Source organism: Catharus ustulatus, chromosome 6 (genome assembly GCF_009819885.2).
Source record: "Catharus ustulatus isolate bCatUst1 chromosome 6, bCatUst1.pri.v2, whole genome shotgun sequence".
Lineage (NCBI taxonomy): Eukaryota > Metazoa > Chordata > Aves > Passeriformes > Turdidae > Catharus > Catharus ustulatus.
The window spans coordinates 4,542,612-4,566,004 of NC_046226.1; the positions used below are offsets into that span (position 1 = coordinate 4,542,612).

At 44.3% G+C, this 23,393-nt stretch overlaps 1 protein-coding gene across 4 annotated transcripts in view; it reads right to left on the reverse strand.

The window, feature by feature from the left end:
- SLC35F4 (solute carrier family 35 member F4) overlaps nucleotides 1-23,393 on the reverse strand; it is a 113,676-nt gene that overhangs the window by 20,087 nt on the left and 70,196 nt on the right. The window contains exons 1-2 of one of the 4 annotated variants that reach the window (XM_033062927.1): nucleotides 13,604-13,926; nucleotides 2,850-3,038 (exon numbers count right to left, since the gene is read on the reverse strand). The exons of 1 other annotated variant lie outside the window; for it this stretch is intronic. In XM_033062927.1, coding sequence (XP_032918818.1) covers nucleotides 2,850-3,038; nucleotides 13,604-13,679 — 265 coding nt within the window. In that variant the 5' untranslated portion in view covers nucleotides 13,680-13,926. Of the gene's footprint in view, nucleotides 1-2,849; nucleotides 3,039-13,603; nucleotides 13,927-23,393 lie in introns of those variants that run through there. 2 more of the 4 variants (XM_042779395.1, XM_033062929.2) reach the window with 2 other exon arrangements.

Below are 23,393 nucleotides of genomic sequence, written 5' to 3' on the forward strand. Positions count from 1 at the left end.
AATATGATTTTGAGAGACGTTATAGAAGCACTGAGTGAGAGCACTGTCCTATATTGAACTTTTATGTGACAGAGGTATCCTTTCACACTCAGGTTTAGCCTCCTTTTATATTATTGTTTTTTGCTACATTAACCATAAAGAAATTTCAGACTGAGGTTCCAAGCTATTATTGTAAAACAACATTACATGTAAAAAAGGATTTATCATAGCAGGGAGTGCATTTGCAATCAAGAATTTTCCTAACTAGGACATGGAACTTTTTGTAATTGTAATTGTGTGATGTGTTTTTTTTCCTAAAAATAATCTCTATTCAGTGGCTCCATTGTTTAGTGGTGAATCAAGGATTTAAATAAAATTACAGGTTTATTAAAAACATGCAGAGGATAATCAGCCATGGGTCTGAAAAGGCAAGCATCCTTTTAGCATTCTCTTTGGCTGCTGAGAGAAAGTAGATATTTTTATGGTACTAATAATGACTGACATCTGTTGAAAGGTAAATTACAGTTTATTTGCAAATTAGAATGGCTTAAAAAGAATATATTATAGTAGCATCAACTTGCAGGTCTTCCTGCTAAGTAAAACTACCATGCAATTAGTCCTTTTTCAGCTACCACTTAAAATAATCACACAATGATAGAATAATAAAGCACTCTTAGCCATGATTTCTATTTTTCAATTACAAAATAATGGTGCAGTGGGAGTCACTATGCATGAAACCACCATCAGCATTTGATTTGGATGTTACAGTCCCAGGTCTGAATGCCAGGGAAAGGCACAGAGACACACATTGTTGCATGACCTACCTTGGATTTAAAGACATCTCTAAGTTTTAGCCTGAATTAAATGCACAGTGGGGAGTTGCTGTAAGTGTTTAATCAGTGGGATTCATCCTGTGTGATGCAGTTAGCAAATAATTGTGTATTCAGGATAAACATGTTGTCTGGGGCCCCTTTATATTTAATGATAATGGAAAGGCAGGGTGAGAGGGGAGCTGGTTCCACTCTCATAGATCTGCATCTATCTACATGTAAGCTCACTGGAGGCACTTAACTCTAGACCAGATATTTGCAATTAACTTAAGTGAAATTGTGATTGATCCCAGTGACAGAGCAGCTTGACAGCAGCTTTCAAAATCCATGGGATGTGCACACCTAATTCCTGGCCAAAGCATCAAAAGGACAAGATAAGAAATACATTTCAAAATAATAACAGGGCTTGAACTTGAAGACAGAGGGTGAGCAGGCATGTGGTTCCTATCAAAGTTTAGGGACTTCCAAGTCATGAAGCTGGGACTGGAGCAAGCATTTGGGTTTAGACCCCAAATGATACTGAGGAGAAAACAAATTGATCAGCCAAAGTGGCTGGGAGACAGCATTTTACAGCTGGCAAGGTAGCAGAAATCCTTGGGGGACTGGAACAAACCAGGAGATTTATGCTGGGAAGAGCATAAACAGAAGTAAGGTTGAAAGGACAGGTCAGAATGCAGATCCCACTGCAGGTAACACAGGGAGATGGCACTGGCCAGTGGCAAACTGTGTGGGAGGCAGTGAGCACAAACATCCCTGAATGTCCTTTGGGCCACAGTGCAATTCCTACAAGATGGGCACAGCAGAGCCTTTTGCTTGCTGTGTTCAGAAGAGTGAGAGGAACAAAATCAAAACAAAACCTTTCATCAGAACTCTTCTGGCTATTTGGCAAGATGACCCTAGAAAATCATATTCTTTGTATTTGTTTACCTATTGGGTCAGTCCTAGTTAAGACTTCTCTGATGAGAACAGGAAGGAAGATCAGGATCAAAAGGGAAATCAATAAATGCAAAGTTTTAGAAGAGTATGATGGCCAGACACTACTCAAGTGGCCTAGAGCCCTTTCTTGGAGAAGATGAGTTCTGATTTTGGATGGACCTTAGTGCCACCATGCACAGTTATTTCAGCCTGATATCTGGAAAAATGAGATTTGTTTTTCTGATATCTTAGCTATAATCTTAATTTCAAGGTGCTGCATCAACTCCTTACAGCAATGATCAACTCCAACACTCTTCTGAGGTTTTCCATCAAGAGAGCATTCCTGGAGTACGAGATCCTTCTGTTTTCCAACACAAGGAGGAAATGGTGACTCTTGATGCCATCAGTGATCAAGTGACAAGAGGAAGGTCCAGTGTGCAAGGGAGATCCAACCTGTTCTTCCTCCCCTTTTTGCTCACAGTGTGCACACAGGCAGTCTTCCAAAGAACTTAGGCAATTAAATAATTTCCTTCCAGAAAGCTTGGACAGTTAAATTACTTCACTCATTTAAAGTCTCTCCTCCTCAACAGTGTGGTTTAGCAGACCCACAAGCACACTGTAACTGCTCCCATCCCATCCCTGGATGGACACCAAGGTGAAGAGTTCAGTGTTCACCACACCTACAGGTTCACTGGAGCTAAACTTCTGCAGTGAAGCGGGTGATGGAAGCCCTGAGTGCAGCTGACCGATGATCTGAGCTGTGCTGGTCTTCCCTAGAGATCCTTGACCTGCTGCTCCTCCTCTTCCTCTTCACCAGGCCATCCGTGGCACGAGCTGATGTCCTCAGTGCCTTTGAGAAGGAGCCCCTAAGGGCCCTGGAGTGTGTCCAGGCTGAAGCTGAGGAGACACAACCACTCTGTGAAATGTAACCGTGTGCCAGGCTCAGCCAGCTCTGAGGATCTTCCCAAGGCACGCCACGGACCTGCGGATCCCAGGCTTCTCCTCCCGTCCGTGCCACCTTCCCGCCTCACCCCGGGCTCGCCAGGGACCTGCTCAGGCAAAACCAACCTCAGCATGCTCAGGCCCTGCCCCATCTCTGCAGAGGAGTGTGGCCGTGGTTCCTACCTGATCTGCTCTGCCTCTCGACTCTGCTGTGCCGACAGATTCCCGAGGGACTTCGATTCTGCAGCTCAAGAATGGGAGCAGCAGAATCTTCAGCAACAGATAGAGGGGAGAGCTGCCTAGTCATGCCTCTGTGTCTGCTGGGGCAGTTGCCTCCTGGCTTGCATTGGATGACAGATGATCGTGAGGCACCTGAGAAGAAAGAGTTTGCATCAGTTTTGTCTGGGAAGTCCCCGGAGGAACGCGGGGCTTTCAAACAGGCTGGCAGTGAAACGCACACGAAAGGAAGCGCAAGGCAAAAATGCAGGTTTCAGCTCTGCTCAGGAGAAAGCAAATAAGTGAGTAAATAAATACTTAACTCTCTCCCCCCTTACAGATAAAAAGGTGCTGCATGAAAACCAGTCTCTTCCCCCTGAAGGAACGAGAGCCCCGTGCTGCAGTGTATCCTCAGCCCCACGGCTCCGTGCACAGGGCGTGCACAAAGGGATTTGTACTCACGTGGGGCCCTGCCTGAGCCCTGACACTGAACCAGGCCTCAGGAGAGGTCACCATTCCCCCTCAGCATGGGAAGGAGGGCTCAGGAACCACTGCCTGCCCCAGTGCTGGGAGCCTCTCTAGAGGAGAGCCTCCTCTTTCCATGCTCCAGAATGATCCTCGAGATTCTTGTAAGGAATGACTCCACCGGTCACTCAGGGGTCTTTTGGATGAAGATTTCTGCTACAGGATTGAAGATGCCAATTTTAAGTGTTGACAAACACCAAATCAGAATCTCCATGTCTTCCCAGAAGTTGATTTCTCTTCCTCTGCTATGTGCAGACAGCTCCAAGATGAGACATTTCCCACAGAGGCATGAGGTGGCAGAGAAGAACCAGGTCCCAGAAATACCATGGCACCAGATGAAAAATTTTCCAGTGAGTAGGACATCACATTTAATGAGTAAGAGCATGAAGGGCTGGATTAAGAATCAGGAATCAACAGCAAGGAGTGCAGTGCTGGAATCCATCAGTGACTGGTGATCGATTGCGCTTGGACTTCCAAATTTACTGAAGTTGTCTCTGTAAGAGGTCAGCACACATGAGCAGCACAAGAGAGTTCTTCTCCAGCAGCAAGTCAGGATGGCAGGCCATTCTGGCAGGAATAAATGTGTGTTCATGGCCAGCTGAGATCACCCACTGCTTGTTTTGCAGCTGCTACTTCAACTGGTGGCCATCTCACCTAAACTCATGGAAGATACCCCTACCCAGAGCAGCCACTGAGCTTGCTGTGACTTGGAAGGATTTCATAGGATAATCCCAACTATTCCATAGTGGAAAGAATACAAAAACAGACACAGACCCCTTGTGTAAGGTGCCACATGTGCAGCAGCCGTGGCAAAAATCCCAGAGGGGAACATTCACTGTTGCAACAGAGGCCATTCCAGTGCACTTTGAGCAAAACACACCAAACCCAACCACTACTTGAAAGCATATTCCAAAGCAAGGGCTGTATCCAAGACTCAAGAATTGAGAAAGGACTCTTGCCAGAGGGTTCATGCAATCTTCCATGGATTTAAAGGTGTGTTGGGTTCACCAAGTCTAAGAAAGACTGTGTGTTGCCTCTCCTCAATTTCTGATGAGCATTGCTTTCTAAAGAGCTTTCTAGAGCCTGCTGGATGTTTTCAGATCTTTAAAAAGCCATTCACCCTCCCAAATTTGCTTTTTAATGGAGAAAATAATAATCTAGCAGCCACACAACTCCCTGCATTACTTTGTTCCACTTACTTTGAAACTCCAAGAGCTCCCTCTCCCACTAGTCAAACAAGAAAAACATCACCTACTTCCTCAGACTTAGTAAACATCTTGCAAGTTACACCTTCATTTGTCATTTGAAAATTAGTTGCAGCCTCCACAGGGTTAAACCAATCACTGCTTTTGGGGTGAAATGTTCAATGAGGCATTTCTGATTTTTCAGGTCCACAACTTAAAAGAGGTTTTATTTTCAGGAAGTGTTTGCCAGCTGCCTGTCCTTGCAGAAGAAGCCAGAGAGGTGGCTGGCTCCAAATCACTCCTCATTTTGATATTCATCATTTAAAGAGATTTCATTATGTTGAAAGACACATGTTATGTCTCAGTTCAGATTAATTTCAGAACAAGATTCACATTATACTCAGCAGAAATCTATGCAACCAAAATTTGATGGAAGCCTCTTTTTCCTCATGTGCAAAAAGAGTTCTGAGTTATTTGTATCTGGTAAAACAGAGAATCATGAATCTTCTCCTGTGCATTGACAAGCCCAGCAGGTGAGACAAAAACTGTAATTCAGAAATTGCATTAAATCGAAAGTCACTGCTTGATTTACTGAATTCTTCTTCCCTTATACCTGGAGTAATCAGACAGCACAGCCATTTATCAATATTTCATTGTTACAGCTAGAAAGCCTGGGACACCTAATGCTGCTCAATCTGACCATACTTTAAGGATATCTGTTGATAGGAGAAGTGAAGAGATAAATGCTGGGCTCACTTTCCAAAGCTGGAGCCAGCAGCAGGGACAACAAATCAGCATTTGCTGGGCAGTGAAACCCCCAGGTGGGCAGGGCTGTCCCATGGAAGGGAAGGCTGAGCTCATGGAACTCTGGCTCTTTGTCTCACCCCACAACTCTCAGCTATGGAGCAGGGATACACTAAGACCCTTCAAAACTCGGAGGGATCAAAAGAAGCATTTCCCACTGCACTTCCATACAGGGAATAACAGAACCGTGGAATGGTTTGGGTTGGAAAGCAACTTTAGACCATCCAGTTCCAACCCCCTGCCATGGACAGGAACATCTTCCACCTGACCAGGGTGATCCAACCTGGCCCTGAACAACCACCCTGAGCAGGGATGTCAACATGGGCTGAGAACGAAACTGCATTTTGGGCATCATTTGCTGCCTTAAGAGAATGGTACTGGAAGAGATTGGGAAAAAAACAAGTAAGAAAAACCTTGCTAGATTGTCAGATCTTGCTGCTAGAAGTGCTCCTTGGAGGTTGTAACTGAGTGTCAAAGCAAGACTGCCAATGGGATTGAACAAAGAAGAAAGGGAGAAATGGAAAGTAACCTCACATTATTGTAACCAGCACATCTTAACGTGCCAAATCCACCTGGATTATTTTTCATTGTTGGATTAAAAAAATCCATGCTCTTTCCCATTTTTTTTAACAATTACTTTTAGTTTCTTAATCTGTTTCAGCAAATCTATTTCCTTGCTCTGCAAGTGTAGATGCTTTATGGCTTAAGAAGTAAGGCCATTTCTCTGCTCATGGAGACCAAAGGGAAGCCAGCAAGGGGAACACGTGGCTTTCACAAGACTCTAACAAAGTCTGTCCCCACCTTGCATTAATTATTATACACATATCCCAGTGTACTTTGATTTAGCAAGGTAATTATGCTTGTGACTAACCTGAACCACGTGACGAATATCACTCAAGTCCAGCATTTCCACACTCTTTAACACCACTGTGAGTCCCAGCTGCGGGAGGAGGTGACCCCCATCTGCTGCTGCCTTTGTGTCCACTCAAGCCAGGAAGAAGCAGCACATGCTGGTCCTCAGAAGCATTTTCACCAACCCCTGTGATCAATGCACAGCTCCTTGCCCCTCTGAATGCAATTCATGACTTGTGGCTTTCTGCTCATGCACAGGTTTCCAGATGCAGCTCACACAGTGAGAAAATGTGTCCTCACCCTGGCTAAAGAAATCCTTTGTTATTTTCCAGAGGGCTTGGAGAGAAGGATTACACTCTGGGGTACAAAACCAACTCTCTTCAGATCATCTTCAGGTATGAGACATGCTTAGCATTTGACAGCGGTGATTGGACTAAAAAGAACCAAGCTGTGCAATTTCATCTGGACAACGTTTCTGGTCTCACAGTTGCTACAAGAACTGGATCATGGAATATCCTGAGCTGGAAGGAACCTGCAAGGATCATGGAGTCCAAGTCCTGGCCTTGCACAGGACAGCTCCAGGAATCCCACCACGTTCCTGAGAGCACTGTCCCAATGCTCCTTGAGCTCTGTCAGGCTTGGTGCTGTGACCACTTCTCAACCATGCCCTGCATCCTAACATCCAACCTGAACCTCCCCTGACAGCTGTTCAAATGGACTGCCAGTTAAACAATCCATGCAACACAAAAATACAGTCCTGGAACTAAATTCTATGGCCAGATCATCTTAGGATTGACTGTGCTCTTTTCTTTTTTATCCACCTGCCCTGATGGAAATTTAGACTCTCTCAAGCAGGTAACTGAATTCCCTTCCAAAAGCCATCTGTGCATTCACGACACTGCATTACCGACACAAAGTGCTGGCTCATTCAGAGACAGCAACATCTGCCTTGATGGAATGCACCAAAGCACATTCTCTTTACTTGACTACACAGTGAAATCGATGGTTAAACAGGTAATGGAAATGAGCTGAACAATTTCTGTGTGTTACATTCCCAAAGCCCTGCAGAGCACTGATCACCTCCAGCTACCACCACAGTCAGGAGAGAGAGCAGCTTTGCCAAAAGGCCACTCAAGACACCTACAATCCACCTTTTTCTCATTCAGTATTAAAACAGACTTATTTTGCTGTGTCCTCAGCATCCCAGCTCCTGATCTATCATTGTTTCTTTGGGCTTTGACAGATGGATGGAGGTAGGAGCAGGTCTGGTGTGGCGTGGAAAATGCATCACTAGAATGTTCCTGCTAAATCGAGCCCTGGAGGAAGAATTGCCAATGTTCCTTTCACCCTGCAGTGGTGCCTGCAGGAGAGAGCACCACCCTGGTGATGGGCTGGCTCACACCCCATGAGCCCAGCATTTCCAGAGCCTGTGCATGAGCTCCCCTTGAGCACATCCCCATCAGGAGGGCTGGAAGCTCTCACAGTGAAATTCTGCTCTCACTGATCCACAGCAAGAAGAAGATGATGTGAGTTTGACAGCCAGGGAAATATTAGGTGCACATGGAAAGGGGGTTGAGTAGTGCTGCTGTTGGGAGAGGTGAGGAGAGCTGGTTCTGTCCATTTTACAACAAAATTTCATTAGGTTGGATTAGGTAAGGCTTTAATTGGATTATTTGCTGCTGTTAGCACACAGCTGGGAGCAGGGCATGCAACACCATCAATCCTCAGTGACTTGTGTCCATAGCTTATTTCACCCCAGCCACTGCCTGTAAAATCAAATTCTGCACTGGTGTAAACCCACAGCACACCACCACAACCAGCCCAGTGGTCTGGGCACACACTCTCTGACAAACTCCCCAACTTCTCCTGCGTTCAGCACCAGCAATCTGACCAGGGGCGTGAAGTCAGGATTGCATTTTACTAAAGCCAAGCAAAATGAAGAAAACAAGCACACACACTTTGCTGGCAGTGCTACACAGGTTTGAAGAATAAGCATCCCTTGTTCAGTGAAGAAGATTCCTTTCAGCATGTCTCAGATATTTGGGATAATGTTCTCCATTTAAACACTGCAGTGGTCTCTGTGTATTAGTACACAGTGATGCCTTGTTCATCCATTATTTGCTTGTTCTGGAAGTTTTCATGTTTGAAGGGGATGAGAAGGTTAAATTTCTTAAGTTTTTTTTGTCTAGGGGAAAAGATTTTCAGATTATAATGAAAAACAAATGACTCAGTGAAGGCGTACAGCATTTCTCTTGTACTATGATTAACTATTGTCAAGAGCAGAAAGCAGAAAGAGTAGATATTTTTGTTGTGGTTAACCAGTGACATCCATCAGCAATTTCTGCCAATTATCTCTTCAGTGTCTGTACACAGCCCTCACTCAAGATCAGCAGACAGAAACTTTGCTTACAACCAGGAATCTCAACAACTTCCACGTGTCCTCCCATCCTTGAAATAAAATTAACAAAGAGAACTTAAATTTCACATCCTGTAATTCACTCAGTGCCTGATCAAGGGATGTGCCACTCTACATCCTTGCACCTAACAACCCTTCCAGAGGAGCAGTTCCAGCCTATCTGTAAGGGGAGAGAATCTGAATTAGACAGTTAAAAAAAAAAAAAGAAAAAAATCCCCCCCAGACCTGCATCTCCTTGGCTCACAGCTGACTGCTCATCTCTGAGATGGAGCTTCCCTTATTAATTGCTCCAAGTTTGATGCCTCTACAAGCAACCCTGATAACTGCAAGCCTCTAAATGCCTCTTTCTGCACATCAACCAGAGGATTTCTCAAATTCTCTTTTTCTGAAATAAGTGGCTCCTGTTTGTATTGCTCTGGATCAAGGCCTTTCCTCAAAATATATAAAAACAATTACTAGCAAAGCCCCAAATGTAAATGAGGTAACTGCACTACCTAATCAGTGCCTTGTCTTCATTTTCTTCTGCCTTCACTCAGAGTCAGGATTATAAACACGAAGGAGATGAATTTCTCGTGTTTGGACTTGGTTGTTTATTAAATCTTATCTAAAGTACAGAGAGTTCTGCAACACTTCTAGCTACCAGCTAAAAGGGAGCAAAATGGAGCTGAATCCAGCTAGTTACAAGGTCTTTTAAAGCTAAACAGTCCAATAAAGAGCTAAAACCTAAATTATTTATACTTTTAACTCAATAACCAAACTTCTGTAACTCACAATACAACACTAACTATTCAACCAAAAACTACTACCTAAAATAATAAAAAATAACACCCAAAACCCTCCATCTTTTCCATTGCTATTACTATATTCTAAAAATCCCAAATTCAAAATCCTTCACCACATAAAATTACATATTTCTATTCTAACTACACACCCATAACTCTAACTCCATCACTCAAATTTAGAAACCATCTCCAAAACCTCAAATCAAAAATAACATTCTCCCAAAAATCAGTATCAAAAAATGCAGAAATTCAAAACTCCCAAACTTCTAAATTTCAGACCCAAATTCCTGTTCAAATCTTTGTTCTATGTACATTTTATTGAAAGTAGAGTTAAAAATATTGAAATATTTTTTCTCATTTCAGCATAACTCGAACAAATGTATCGCTGCCATATTTAAGCATGGACAAGGAATTTCATTGATTTGACACCAAAAATAACACTCCAGCACCAGTGTGGGAGTGTCAGAACAGATCCTGGGGAAGAAGCTTATTTGAGAACATCTGTGGTGGAACTGGCAGCTGCAATATGCATTTTGAAACACAGTGGCTACTCATATTTGAAAAATAAGGGGCATGACAGCATCCTTTGGGTTTGAAGGAATGTAGAAGACACTGCTGCAAATGAAGAATGATTTTTATATGTTGGAATCAAAACTTCTACAACACAAAATGACCTACCAAAAAAAGAATTGAGAACATCCATTTGGAGGGGAATGTTTTGGACTGAATTCTGTAGTCAGAAAACATGGATGGGCTCTCCACTGAAAAACAAATGCTGTGTTGGAATCTCAGAATTAACCATGGCATCTCTGGAGTCAGAACACACTGACCTCCCATGGGGAGGGGATGGACATCTCCTTTTCCCAGGCAAAGAAGGGAAGAACAGCAGAATTTAAGACTCTTTGTCTCCTTCCAGCACTACAGGACTTTTTCCCCCCCCCCAGATATACCCAATCCAACATCAATTCAAGCCAACCTCAGAATCAGACCATCTTCCCACCATTCCAGCACTGACTGAGCAAGATAAATCATTTGATTCAAAGCTGCACACCATCCCATTTAAAAAAATCCCTCTGCTATAGATTTTGTAATGAAAATTCAGACATGTCAGATATATCATCTGATATATCATTATATCAGATGTGCTTCCAATCATTCCACAATTTATACACTCTACTCCAAACCAAAAGGTTAGCAATCTATTTTAAAAATCCTCTGAAAATTAATCTTGTCAGTGCTAGAATTTGGTGACATTTCCAAAAAGAAACAGACATTCCCAGTTAAACTCTCACTTTTATTTTCACTGCCACAACTCAAGAGCAGCTTCAGTGAAAGCCATGAGGGTGCTTTGGCATGAAGTTGTTGTGAAAGGAATTTACACCCAGGACAGTCCAGATATCACTCATATGTATCTCATTAATAAATAATTACAATATAAGCTTCTACTTTCAAGGAACATTGCAACGGATCTCCCAAGATCCAAAAAAGCAGCTGTCACACTGACAGGCAGCTCAGCAACACTTTGGATTTGTATTTATTTATTTCCTAACTCCAACTATTGCCTCCAGGGAGTGATTCATTCCAGCTCCCTCAGATACCAATCTTGGGAGGTGAATCACCTGCTGCAGGTGCCCAGCCCTCCCAGATTTCTCAGTACTTACCAAGGCTCACATTTAGATGGATGTGGATGAGTCCAAGCCTCAGAGGCCATGGCACCACATGCTCCAATTTCCTTGCCTGACTCAGAGCCTAATAAAATCCATTTCAGGAAGGGTGGGCTAAAGGAACATTATTTTCCAGTAGGGATTTATCACTGTATTGCTGCATTTTGCAATCCCAGGAGATATTCCATCTGTTTTCTGCAGTGCCCTTGAGCTAACAGCTCTGACAGGTCCCATCCCTGCCTTTCCAAGGTGCATTTTTGGGATAGGTATCCTCCACGCAGTCCTGGCTGATGCTGGGCAGTGGGGGTGGCCAGGCTGAGGTGAAGGCACGTTCTCAGAAGGATTTGGGGATTTTTTGGCACACATCCTCCCACTCACCCACGAGCCAACCCTTCTGGGCAGCTCTCTCTGTTCCATTTCCTTCCACATGAGCAGCACTTCTGACCACTTATCTCCAAGCACTGGGTGTACCTTCCCCACCAAAGGAGTCCTCTTGCCTGGATTTCACTCCACTCTCCAGGAGTGTGGTTTTATCAGGAGCTATCTAGGAAGCCACAAACCCCAAATGTGTGAAAAGTGAGCCCACTGCTCCCCTCCTCTCCTCCCAGAACACTGCCCAAGCTGCACTGGAATCCCTTCCATGTGGCCTCCCAGGCCTGGGAAAGAAAGGAGGGACAGATGCAGTGCTTTTGGGAAGCTGGCTGCCCTATCTATTAGGATTCTTTGGAATTCATGCTAAAATCTTTGCTGATCTGTAAAAACCAGCTGCACACACATTTAATGTATGGGTCCAGTATTAATTCAGCTTGGCCAGGTCCATCCCCAGCAAGAACCTTTCCATCTGCAGCCTGTTGGGTATGACAAGTGCTGTCATGTAATCATTTCCAGTCTATTGCCTTTTTCCTCCCATGAAGACTGGATTTCCCCTCCCTCAGGAACAGGCAGAGCAGTTCTGACACTGCTGCTGCAGCCCAGCCTGGGCAGGAGGTTAAGACAGGTCTAACACAGGTAACAGCTGGACTGGTGAAGCTGAAGGCAACCACAGCTTGTCTTAGACCCCTGGGAGGCAGGGACAATCTTCAATCCTCTGCATTCCCCACCAGGCGTGACACGAGCCCAGTCTGAGCCCTCAGGAAATAAAGAGCAGCAAATCACCCCATTCCACCAGCACAGCCAGCTCACCTGGCTGTAAAGCTGCTCCTAAAAAAGCAGGTGAGGGTATGAATTACAATATCACACATCCTAAAGCCTGGTGCTGTGCACCAGCAACAAGCAGTCAGCTCCTCCAACTTTCCTTAAGGCATTTTCCCCTCAAGGAAGAAACACTAGGCAACCACCAAGCCTGCAGAATTCTAAATTTCACACACACAGTTCTGAGAAAAACAACACAAAGTGCTGCCTGGTCTCTCAAAGCCCAGCCCAGTTTGTAATTGAAGGCAGCCTGAGCCAGGTAGATCGAAGAACTGAAGTCACGCTCTGCTGACCAGCGCTGGACCGTGGCTCTCGCTTTGTTTTGCTCCTGGATGAATTCAGCTCACAAAAAGGAATTATATTTTCACTGCTGGTTGGCTCAGACCAGTTTTACAGCTCCAGTGTCCTCACCACACACACCTGGTGGGAGCACAGCTCATTTCTGGCACAACGAGCAACTCTGGGGAGTGCCACGCAGCTCTTTAAAACATCTGACACTGAGGATTACAAACTCAAATAAAGTTAAAGCCTGAGATTTGTACAGACATTTAAGTCAAAAACTCAAACCTGAACATCAGGAGTATTTTGAAGAAAGCTTTCCTTTTTGGCCTCTGATTTATACAGAATGTGCACCTCCTGTAGATTTTCAGCACACTGACTTTTATTTGTTTCACTGTCAGCCAAAACAACATCACCACATTCCCAGCGACTCTGAAGCATGATAAGAAGTTGATGGCACTCTTAAAGGAGCAAGGCTCTCATGTCTGATAAAGAGCATACATAAGAATTCCCAATTTCTATCTTGTATTTTTTCTGTATTAAAGAATTTCTTAAGACCTGACACTTCTGAAAATGAGGGGGGGGGAAAAGCAGTTTAAGGGGACAACTGCTATACTGAGCTGAGGGACAGCAAGCACAAAAAAAGTTGGTGCCTCTGTCTTCACAGTAAAAACAATAAATCCAGAACACCACAGTAAAATACTCCAGAAAAGCCAACAACATCACACAGACCTAATTTTACATAATTTTAAAAACCAGAATTGAAGTGCAACAACTTTATCTGTTGTTCACATTTCAACATCAGTTTTTTCATCAGGAATCATTCACACAGCAGTGGAACACAGGCAACAGAAATTTAATTGCCACTTCTCCCAGATGATATTAAAGTGCTAAAAACATTATCTGAGCTTTTCTTTAAAAATACACACACACACAAAACATTCCTGTTACTCTGCACGGAACGGAGCAGGAGTGAACTCCTGCCTAGGATGAGATACACAGGGGACAAAAAAAAAGCATTTACCGTCTGGCACAGGCGAATTTAACTCGGAAACATTGTAAGATGGTAGCGGTGCCACTCTTGCCGAGTGTTTCTTCATCCTCTGGAACTGCTCTCCTGCTCAGGTGCTCACTCTGCCTTTAGCCTGCATCGCCCTTGGTCCCGAGTACTACAGCAGCACGGGGCTGGATGTTGTTCTGGAGATGCTGCAGGAGCCTACGAGCACTGATTTGCTGTTTCCCTGGGAAACCATTTGCAACACGTTCAAACAATGCTTGACCTCTGCCAGCACTGCTCTTTCATTCAATTGTTGAGCGCGGCAGATCAAATATAAAAATATCAGCTCGAAACCATGGCAGCCCCTTTGCAGGAAACTGGCATTTCACATCAAATCTCTGCACTGTGCTGGCAACACAGACAGGAGAGTCTCAGGCAATTGAGAGGGAATTATGCAATGCAATTTTCTGGTTCCTTACACTGTGACAATATACGGGTGATTATAGTAATTATTTTAAGTAAACTTTGAATGATGGGACTCCTATAGAGCTGCTAAATCAGGAATGCCTTGGGCAAAAGAACATGTGGCATCCAGGTCTGTGTGATAATAAAGCAGTGGTATTGCAGGAGGCTCTTCTAACACCCTACCAAAATTGTCACAATCAAGAAAGATATAGAAATATATATTTATATATATATAGGCTATGGCTGGTCTGCATTTCTTCCTCACTTCCCTTGAGACAGCCAGGACATGTTTTGTCCCTCTTTCCCTGACACCTTCTCTCTCTTCTACTTCCTTATTATTGCTATTAATATTTTTGCAAGGTGTTCACTTGGAGGAAAAGTTTCACTGAGTGAACTGGTGTCAACCCACACAACTTCAGGAACTCTTAGAAGATTCCATCCCCTGGTGTAACCAGCATTGTGCTGGGAGCTTCCTTTGCCAGAAATGGTTGCTGACACCTCTAAAGAGCCCTGGCTCCAGAGTTCTTCACCAAGAGATCAAGTCTTACCCAAAAATTTGTAGGGAGAAACCTTTACTATTTATATTCCAGGTTTTAGCTGTAGGAACAATGGGAAATAAAAAGGTAGTTTATCTCTACCAGAATCTGCTGGTAAAGTTGCTGAACATTTAAGGGCACTAGCACAGACCTTTTATCTATAGTCTCTGTGCTTTGGACAGAAGCTGAGAGTGGAGACTCTTGGCCAGGGCTTGGTCCTTCTTTTCACACTATCCCAACAAAGAGGGAGAAGCCACTGGCTCTAGGGAAGGCCAAAGTGGTTTGGAAAAGATGAAGAATTTCTGGGTTCGAATTTTCGATCTTGGGCTTCCTCAGGCACAGTGCTGGAACCTCACAGGATTTACACAATGATGTTGTGTAAGGACCAAGGACTGGTTCCTTCCCCAGCCCTCAAGGAGGAGAGGGGAGGAAGCAGAGTCCCAGCTGGATCATCCTCTGGATGCAGCCACAAAAGAGAGGGGAGGAAGCAGAGTCCCAGCTGGATCATCCTCTGGATGCAGCTACAAAAGAGAGGGAAGGAAGCAGAGTCCCAGCTGGATCATCCTCTGGATGCAGCCACAAAAGAGAGGGGAGGAAGCAGAGTCCCAGCTGGATCATCCTCTGGATGCAGCACAGAAGAGGCTGGCACATGGACAGATCTGTCCTGTGGCATCCTCATGGAAGAGGCAGTGACTCCTGTACCCAGAGGGGCAGGAAGGGATTCTCAGGTGCTTGGAGCAGCCAAGCAGGACATGAACACTTGATCTTGCCCTGCACATCCCTGTAAAGCTGCTCTCCTGTCCCTCTTTGGGGACTGAGTGGCCTCACTTTTCTCTTGGGGCGCAGTGACACAGCAGGGAAGAGACAGTGATGGACCCAATGGAAAGGAAGGACAAAGTGCCTCATCCCACTCCCAAAGCCTTCCCACCCAGTGGACACAGCATGGAAGGAGCACAGGGAAGAGGAATGGTTACAGCTGCTTGGTTTTCCACCCAGCTCATCCCCTCCTGAAAGGCTTGGAGATCTCCTCTAGCATCTTCTTTATATCCCTGGTGACTCACAAGGCTCTCCACCATGGCAGTCTGTTCCAAAGCATCAACTGCATTGCCTACAGCTAACTGGCTTTTACTGCTTATCTGCATTCAGAGGATTTCCAGCACTGTGTAACAATCACTATTCCAAAGGAAATTATCTTCCCAATTTGCAGAAGGAATTTTATTCTCCTGTCCAAAGTGCTGAGAGTCAGCAGAGTTTGTGATAGAGTAATCACCAGTCAAGTAATTGCTGGTTCCACAATCACAAGGCTCCCTATTAATACATGTCTAGTCCTTGAGCATTTATATAATATAAACAACATAATAATATAACACAGAGATTGCTTTTAGAAAACCATTTCTGCAAATAGGGGTTTATAATGGAATCATTAACGAACCTTAGCACTGGTGAGGATGAAACACAAGAGACAGTGTCAGGCAATTCCAGACATTTCTTCCAGACAATTTCAGCACTAACAACAGAACGTGACTGAATCTAAGAATTGCTGCCTTTTTTTATTCAAAGGAGAATCAGCCATTGTTTCACTAAGCCAGAAGCCAAATTCAACTCCTCAAAGCAATCTTTCAGATCTTCCCCCAGCCACCTCTGCTTCCTAAAACAGCTACACAAGAAATGAAGAAGATACAAAACTGTTTAAACCTATGTGGAATTGGTACTTAGAACTTCCATCAAAGATTGCAGTTTGAAAGGCATCAGCTTCTCTGGGTCCATGAGGAAGAGCTTTGGCCATCTGTTTCTGCTCCTGCATTTTTGATCCTTCCTCTGTGCTCTCCATCTCTGCTCTGCACGTGCTGAAAAAAAGAGTCAAATAATATGGAGTGGAACACAGAGAAGGAAGCTCTGTCCCATCCATCCACAAGTGCAATGTGATGACTGGCTTACCACAATAGTTACTCCAAGTAACTACTGCAAGACTACAAGTCAGTATAAAATCCATGTGCCACCTTACTCACCTTGTGCAAGGCACCAGAGTGGGAAAATATGGGGGTTTCCCTCTAAAATTCAAGACTAAACCAAGTTTCCTTTACAACAGTTCTTTGTGTGTTGTTGCTTGCTTCAAGTTCTGTGCTTTCAGCCTGGAATGTTTGAAGTTTTCTTATTCTCAGAGTGATGCTCCTCATAATAAATAATAAATACTAACAGGCTCTGGAACACAAGTCTGATGAGAAGCAGCTGAGGGAGCTGGGAGGGCTCAGCCTGGAGAAAAGGAGGCTCAGGGGGGACCTTGTGGCTCTGCACAACTCCCTGCCAGGAGGGGACAGCCGGGGGAGGTTGGGCTCTGGTCCCAGGGAACAGGGATAAGAGGAGATGACCTCAAGTTAAGCCAAGGGAAGTTTAGATTGGATATAAGGGAAGATTTCTTCATGGAAAGACGTGTCAAGCCCTGGAGCAGGCTGCCCAGGACAATGACTGAGCCCCATCCCTGGAGGGATTTAAAAGATGTGTGGATCTGATACCACGGGTCAGTGATGAGCTTGGCAGTACTGGGGAATGGTTGGACTCAATGATCTTAAGATGTTTTCCCATCTAAATGATTCTATCATCAATCTACATATCCAGTTATTTTCCCTCAGGAGTCCCTATTTTCCAGGGAATCCTGCAGTGTGACTCACAGCAGTGTAACTGCACTGTGTAAACCATAACCCAGGCTGCAGGCTCACATCCTCCACACCTGCTCCCAGTTAAGGCAAAAACTGAGGGGCACTCACCAAAGCTCTGGACACAGCATGATTATAAAAGGAAATCACTGAACAAGGCGTGTCCCAGGACACATCCCCATGCCAGCCAAGAGTCCCCTCTGCGCCACATCCCGCTCGCTTCCCACCGCCCTCCCTGCAGCACTCTCTGTCCCTGGGCTCAGTAAATATTCATCCAGATGAGAGGAGGGTGAAGCTGCAAGCTTGCTGACTCACTAACCAGACAGCAAACCAGCCCTGGCAGCGGAGTCAGGACTGGGGAGTGCTGAATCACATCCTCTAACAAGCCTTGCACCCTCCCAGCACAGAGGGGCTGATGCCGTCAAAACACGCTCTGCTCCTTGGCTCACCCCAGCTCTGCTGGCACTAGCTAGTCATACATATTTCAGGGACCTACTGCAAAGTAAAAGTTATTAACTCTTCTCACTGAAGCTGCAATCTGGAGTTGAACTCCAGGCAGTCATGGGTTTTTCTGATCCAGAGAGGATGACAGGTGTGGCATCACCAGAGAAAGGAAAACAGCTGCACAAGTACATGGAACTATGGATTTCCATGTTGATAACGGGATCCATCTCACTTTGGATGTCAAAGTTTGAACCAGCCACACCAACATCTTTAAACAGTGAGTGGCGAGGAACTGGTAGTGTTAGAAGGCAACTCACAACCTCCTTACAGGTGTGTTTTAACCTGATACCAGTCATCGATGGCTGAGAGATGGGGACTATTGAATGGTCATCAGAATCCAGTTTTTACTGAGAGCTACATGTGTTCATATACCACTTCAGGGAGGCTATTAATATTTTATTACAATCATCTAGTTAAACATCACACAGACAAACTTTACATTTCTACTTAGTAAAATTATACTTCCTGTCAGCCAGACTTGATCCAATCTTCTTGCAACCTTCAGAGCTCTGTTTGCTCTTGCCAAGGCATCCTGATTAAATAAATCTACAGTACTATCAGTCTCTTTTACATTCACCATATCCACAATTAGCAGCTCTGAAGGCACCCACTTCTTCCCCCTGGCTGTAAGGGCAGTGATGGACTTGCTCCCACTTGCTCATATGGCTTTTAGATACCCTGGCTAGGGCAGATGCTCCCAATGGGAAACACAGTGTGTGAATGCCTGATAAAGCCATGAAAGTGCTTCTTCAACTTTAACTGATGTTAAAACAGTGCTCACATCCAAAACTGTGCTGTTTGCTAGTTTGGAACAAAACTAGCTACAAGATCCATCTAAAATCCACTTTGCATGTGTCCCTGCAGCCAGCAGGTCAGTCCATTCCAAATCACTAGACTGTAAGAGTCTCATAAACATGACTTTTATTGGCTCTTCCAGCCTGAGTGTGTGTTTTAAGATGACAAGCTAAAAGGCCATTATCAAGTTCATTTTATCCCACTGGAATACAAATTAGATGCAAGATGCAGAAGAGACAAACAGTCAAACTGAGATCAAAACAGACTTATCCTACAAAGGAATTTTTATGTACAGCTAAGTCAAGACTTCAGTTTGAACTTTTACTTGCTTGCAGCAAAATCAGAAGCATGCAGCTTGATTTGAGCAACTCAATCCAAAACAACTTCCAAGGCTTGCAGAGAAAAGAATCCTTCATCTCACTGCTGTGCCCAACCATGTTATATGGATTTTAAAAATCAAATTCTGAAGTCCTTACTCTTTCTGAACTCTCACTGGCTTAAAAACTGCTGGATATCCCTGCTCAGCAATGAAGAATATCAGCAAAGCACCCAGGCAGGCAGGGGAGGGTGCTCCAGCCCCTCCAGTGTGTGCCACAATCTCATGGGGTGGGCAGGACTGCTCACACCTTGTCACCACTGCCCTTGTCACCAAAGATGCTAAACCAGATCCAAAACTGACCCCTCATAAGCAGGAATGATTTAATTGAGAATGCTCACATTGGAGGCACTCTACATTCTCATATGTTTTGTTCACTGAGGCAAAACTGAACTTTAACCAGAATTTCCTATATTTTGCAAATGTAGAGTAACTCCCTAAAATCTCACCTAATGACTGCAAGAAACACCTACTAAACCTGAAGCAATTTCAATACCTTGGGAGTTGCATGTTTGTACACTGATCTCTGGTTCATGTTAACATGAGTTGCTATTTTCAGTAAATCAGCCCAAGAATTCACTCTTTAATACTCACCCTGATTTTGTAACACAAAAACACCCTGTGATCTATTTTTAGCCTTCCCTAGCAGGCAAGTCCTGGAAATAAGATAAACAGCACCAACGAAACATCACTCCAAGTTAACAATGTGAAGATGTGCAGCAGTGCCACACCACTGGAACCAGAACAACACACTCAGACCGCCCCCAGCCAGTGGTCTCTTGGCTACTGATGCCTTGGAGTGGCTACCTAGAACAGAGGCTGGACAAGAGGAAGAGAATAAAGTGGTATTTATTAAATGCCTTCAAACAGGTGCACCTTGGGCAAAGCCTTCCTGAGGCTACACCCAAACTGGGCAATGGTCACAAGTTTTTCAGGCAATTTTAAGTTTGGACCATTTACGTATCAGGGGTAAATCCTCCAATTAAAGCTCCAGGTAATGAAGTCACATTCCCCCAGTTTGCTCCTCCCCAACTCACTTTTGTTTATACTTTTAGGGTCCTGAGCCAGAGGAATTGTTTTGCCTGACCAAAATGTGAAGACAGTTAACTAACACTCAATATAGAGTTTGGAGTTACGCACTAACACAGTACAGGATTTGAAAAATATAAAAGCTAAAATCCTAAGGCATCACTAGCAGCAGCCAGGCTCTCTGTCACAGAGTGGTTTGGGTTGGGAGGGACCTTTAAATCTCATTTAGTCCAACACCCTGCAAAGAGCAGAGACATCTTCAGCTGCATCAACCACATCACATGTTGGTGTCTCAGCCTAATGGAAGTCCTGCCTTGACCCTGCTTTGTCCAGCTCCTTCCCTTCTGCCTCTGAGCCCGAGAACATACACCTGAAAGGATGAGAATGCACCTAAAACCCAAAAATATCTGATGATTCCCCCTTCCTCCACAAGCACTCAACTGGCTTGGAAGCAGCAACATCTTCTGCTACAGTGCTTAAGGAAGATTTTTATTTACTGAGTGATTTTATAGACCTGACAACCACAGTGTCTCTGGGAAGCACAAGGACTAAATTTTCAATTAAAATAAACCTCAGATTTTCCTTAATCACAGATATTTTGAAACATAAACCACCCACCCACAAGGATTAGGAGGTACACACAGATGTCTCCAGAGCTGGAAAAGCAGCTTCTTAAACTTTTTACTCTGCTGGAATATTGAAATATCACACAGCAAGTAATATTAATACAATTAAAGATGGAAGGAAAAAAATATTAATTGTGGGCATGGAGAGAGATTCTTCAATTTTAATAAAAGGCATCCAGCATTTCATGGAAACAGAAAATGTATCAACTTTGATGCATCTTCAATATTTTGCTGTTGTAAGAAAAAAAATATGGATGGACCCCAAGCAACCTGTGATAGTGGAAGGTGTCCCTGCCCGTGGCAGGGGGTTGGAATGAGATGAGATTTGATGTCCCTTCCAACCCAAACCATTCTGTGATCCTATAATTTCAGGCTGAAAAAAATATTAAAAAGTTGCCTCCAGCATTTGAAACTCATTCATATTTACAGAAAAATCAGAAAGAAAGGAAGACTGCTCAATGAAAAACCAAAAATAAAATTTTTCCTTCAAGAGGAACTTTATTTCATGCACGCACTGTTACTGGCCTCAGAGACCCTGCCTGGAGGGATGGATTCTGCTGTCCTAATCCTGAAACACCAAGACAAATCATAAATTTCAGCTTAAGGGCTTTACCCACAGCCAGGTGTGATGAAGAGCAAGAAACTCATGGGGAACACGCAGAAACCTCACCTGGAGCATGCACAGAGCTCATTTGAGAAAGCAGAGCTCACCAGACTCCCTACAGCCCACCCCTCCTGCTGCAGGTGGAAGGATTTAGGGGACCTCTGAGGTCCCTTCCAATCTAAACCATTCTCTGGTGTGTGATCTGATCATTTGAGAAGCAGTGCTGGCAAAATGGCAAGGCTACAAGCTTCTGAAAAACTCCAAATCTGGGCATTCCCCAACCTGCATTTCAAACTCTTTCCACATTTCAGAGTTTAGGAGAAAGGTTCCTACTTCACCCTGGCCACTCTGAAACTCCCTGGCAGTAAAACACAGCCCAAGTAGACAACCAGCACTCAGTCTGCTCAATAACAAACCATAAATTGAGTATCCATTCCAAATATCCAGTGCAGCCTTTCCAGACAGGATAATAAAATCAGACGCCCAACACTTCTATTGTGTTTTGTTGGGTTTTTTTTTTCCCAAGGAAAACAGCTTAGATGTAATTGCATGTCAGATAATTATTTGCCTTCCCAATGTTTTATTAACAAAGCTGCCAGCAGTGAAATAAGCTGTCTCCATTTTCTGGTTCTGCAATCATGAAGTGCTTCTTCTTTACCACAAGAGAGCATTTGAGTGGAGAAAACTTCCATTTTGTGCTTGTCATCGTGACTGTAGAGCATGTCAGCGTGACAGTAAATCACTCCTCATATCTGCTGTGTTTTGGGTAGCCAGCAGTTAATTAGATGGCTTAGGGCTTCTTTCAATACCATAAATCAGAATGGCAGAGCAGGCTAGAAATCCAGGGCTGGCCAGTCCCAAAATTCAGCCACCAGCATGTTCCTGTCTAGGCAGGTTCTGTGGCAGGAGTAGGAGCTTGCATCATCCAACTCTTGCCACTCCAGATGGCATCAGAAAGTTGCTTGGATGAAGAAATATAAATAATTTTTAGGGGAAATTACAATGTGAGATGAAATTTGTTGTGATTTTAAAGGCTGGATGCAGAATTCCCAGAGCTTTTGAATCGGGACCTAAAGCTTCAGCAGAGATGTGAAAATGGATGAGAGCAATCAGAAGGCTTAAAAAAAAAAAACCAACCCACATCTGTGTGTGGGGTCAAACAACTTCAACAAGACAGAGGGGAGACAGAACATCAGAGAATGGTTTGGGTTGAAAGGTTCTGGTTCCAGTCATCCTCATGTGCATTTTCCTGCCCAAAAGAAAGGCTTCATCAGGCAGGTCCATGTAGACATGCCCAAGAAGCTTTAATTGCATTAATGGGAAGTTCAGTGGGACAGCAGGGCAGCTGCTCCACAAGGAGCACAGTGAACCACTAAATGAGATGGTGTCAGGCAGAAAATCCCCATTGCTGGAAGATTTTCAGGCCAGGATGGATGGGGTTGAACAGCTCAGAGCCTGGGGACAGAGCAGGTCTCAAGGGTGGTCAGCCATGGCAACAGGAATTGGTGGAATCACCATCCCTGGAGGGATTTAAAAGCAGTGTGGATGTGGCACTTGGGGACAGGGGTTGGTGGTGGGCTGGCAGTGCTGGACTGGAGGATCTTGGAGGTATTTTCCAACCTAAATCACTCAGTGACTCTGTGACTCAACCTCTATTCATGGAGCTGGTAACAAAGAGGTGCTAATAATAAACACCAGCTATTATTAGCTGGGCTGACAAGAAAAACCAGGGTGAAGGGAGCCTGCTGAGTGCTCAGAATGGGTGTCAGAAGTAAGATGTTCTGTAGAATTCCCAGAGGAGCATCCCACCACTGCATTCCAATCACTGCAGGTGGTGTTTTCCAATCTCTGTAGAACAGGGAATACAAGCCCACTGTTAAGGACAGGCAGGAAATGTCAGAAAAGCTGTGAGCAAGTACCATTTATTATTCATTATTTCTGTGTCTGCTTTGGAAGGAATGGATACCTGAAAGTCCAAACAGCCTCACACCCACTAACATCAGATACTCAATTACAGAAGATTCCTGAGGCAAATGTGAAGGCTTGGGAAGGGCTCTTAGGGCAGAGCACCAGGAATTCACAGGGTAGGACACAAGCACTGTGCCCCAGCCTGACACTGAGCACACAGACCTGTAGCTTTTGAAGGAAAACAGAGACTAAATCCCAATTCAGTGGCTGGTTCTCTTTAAGACCCTACAATAAGATTAATTTCCAGCAGCTCTTGAGAG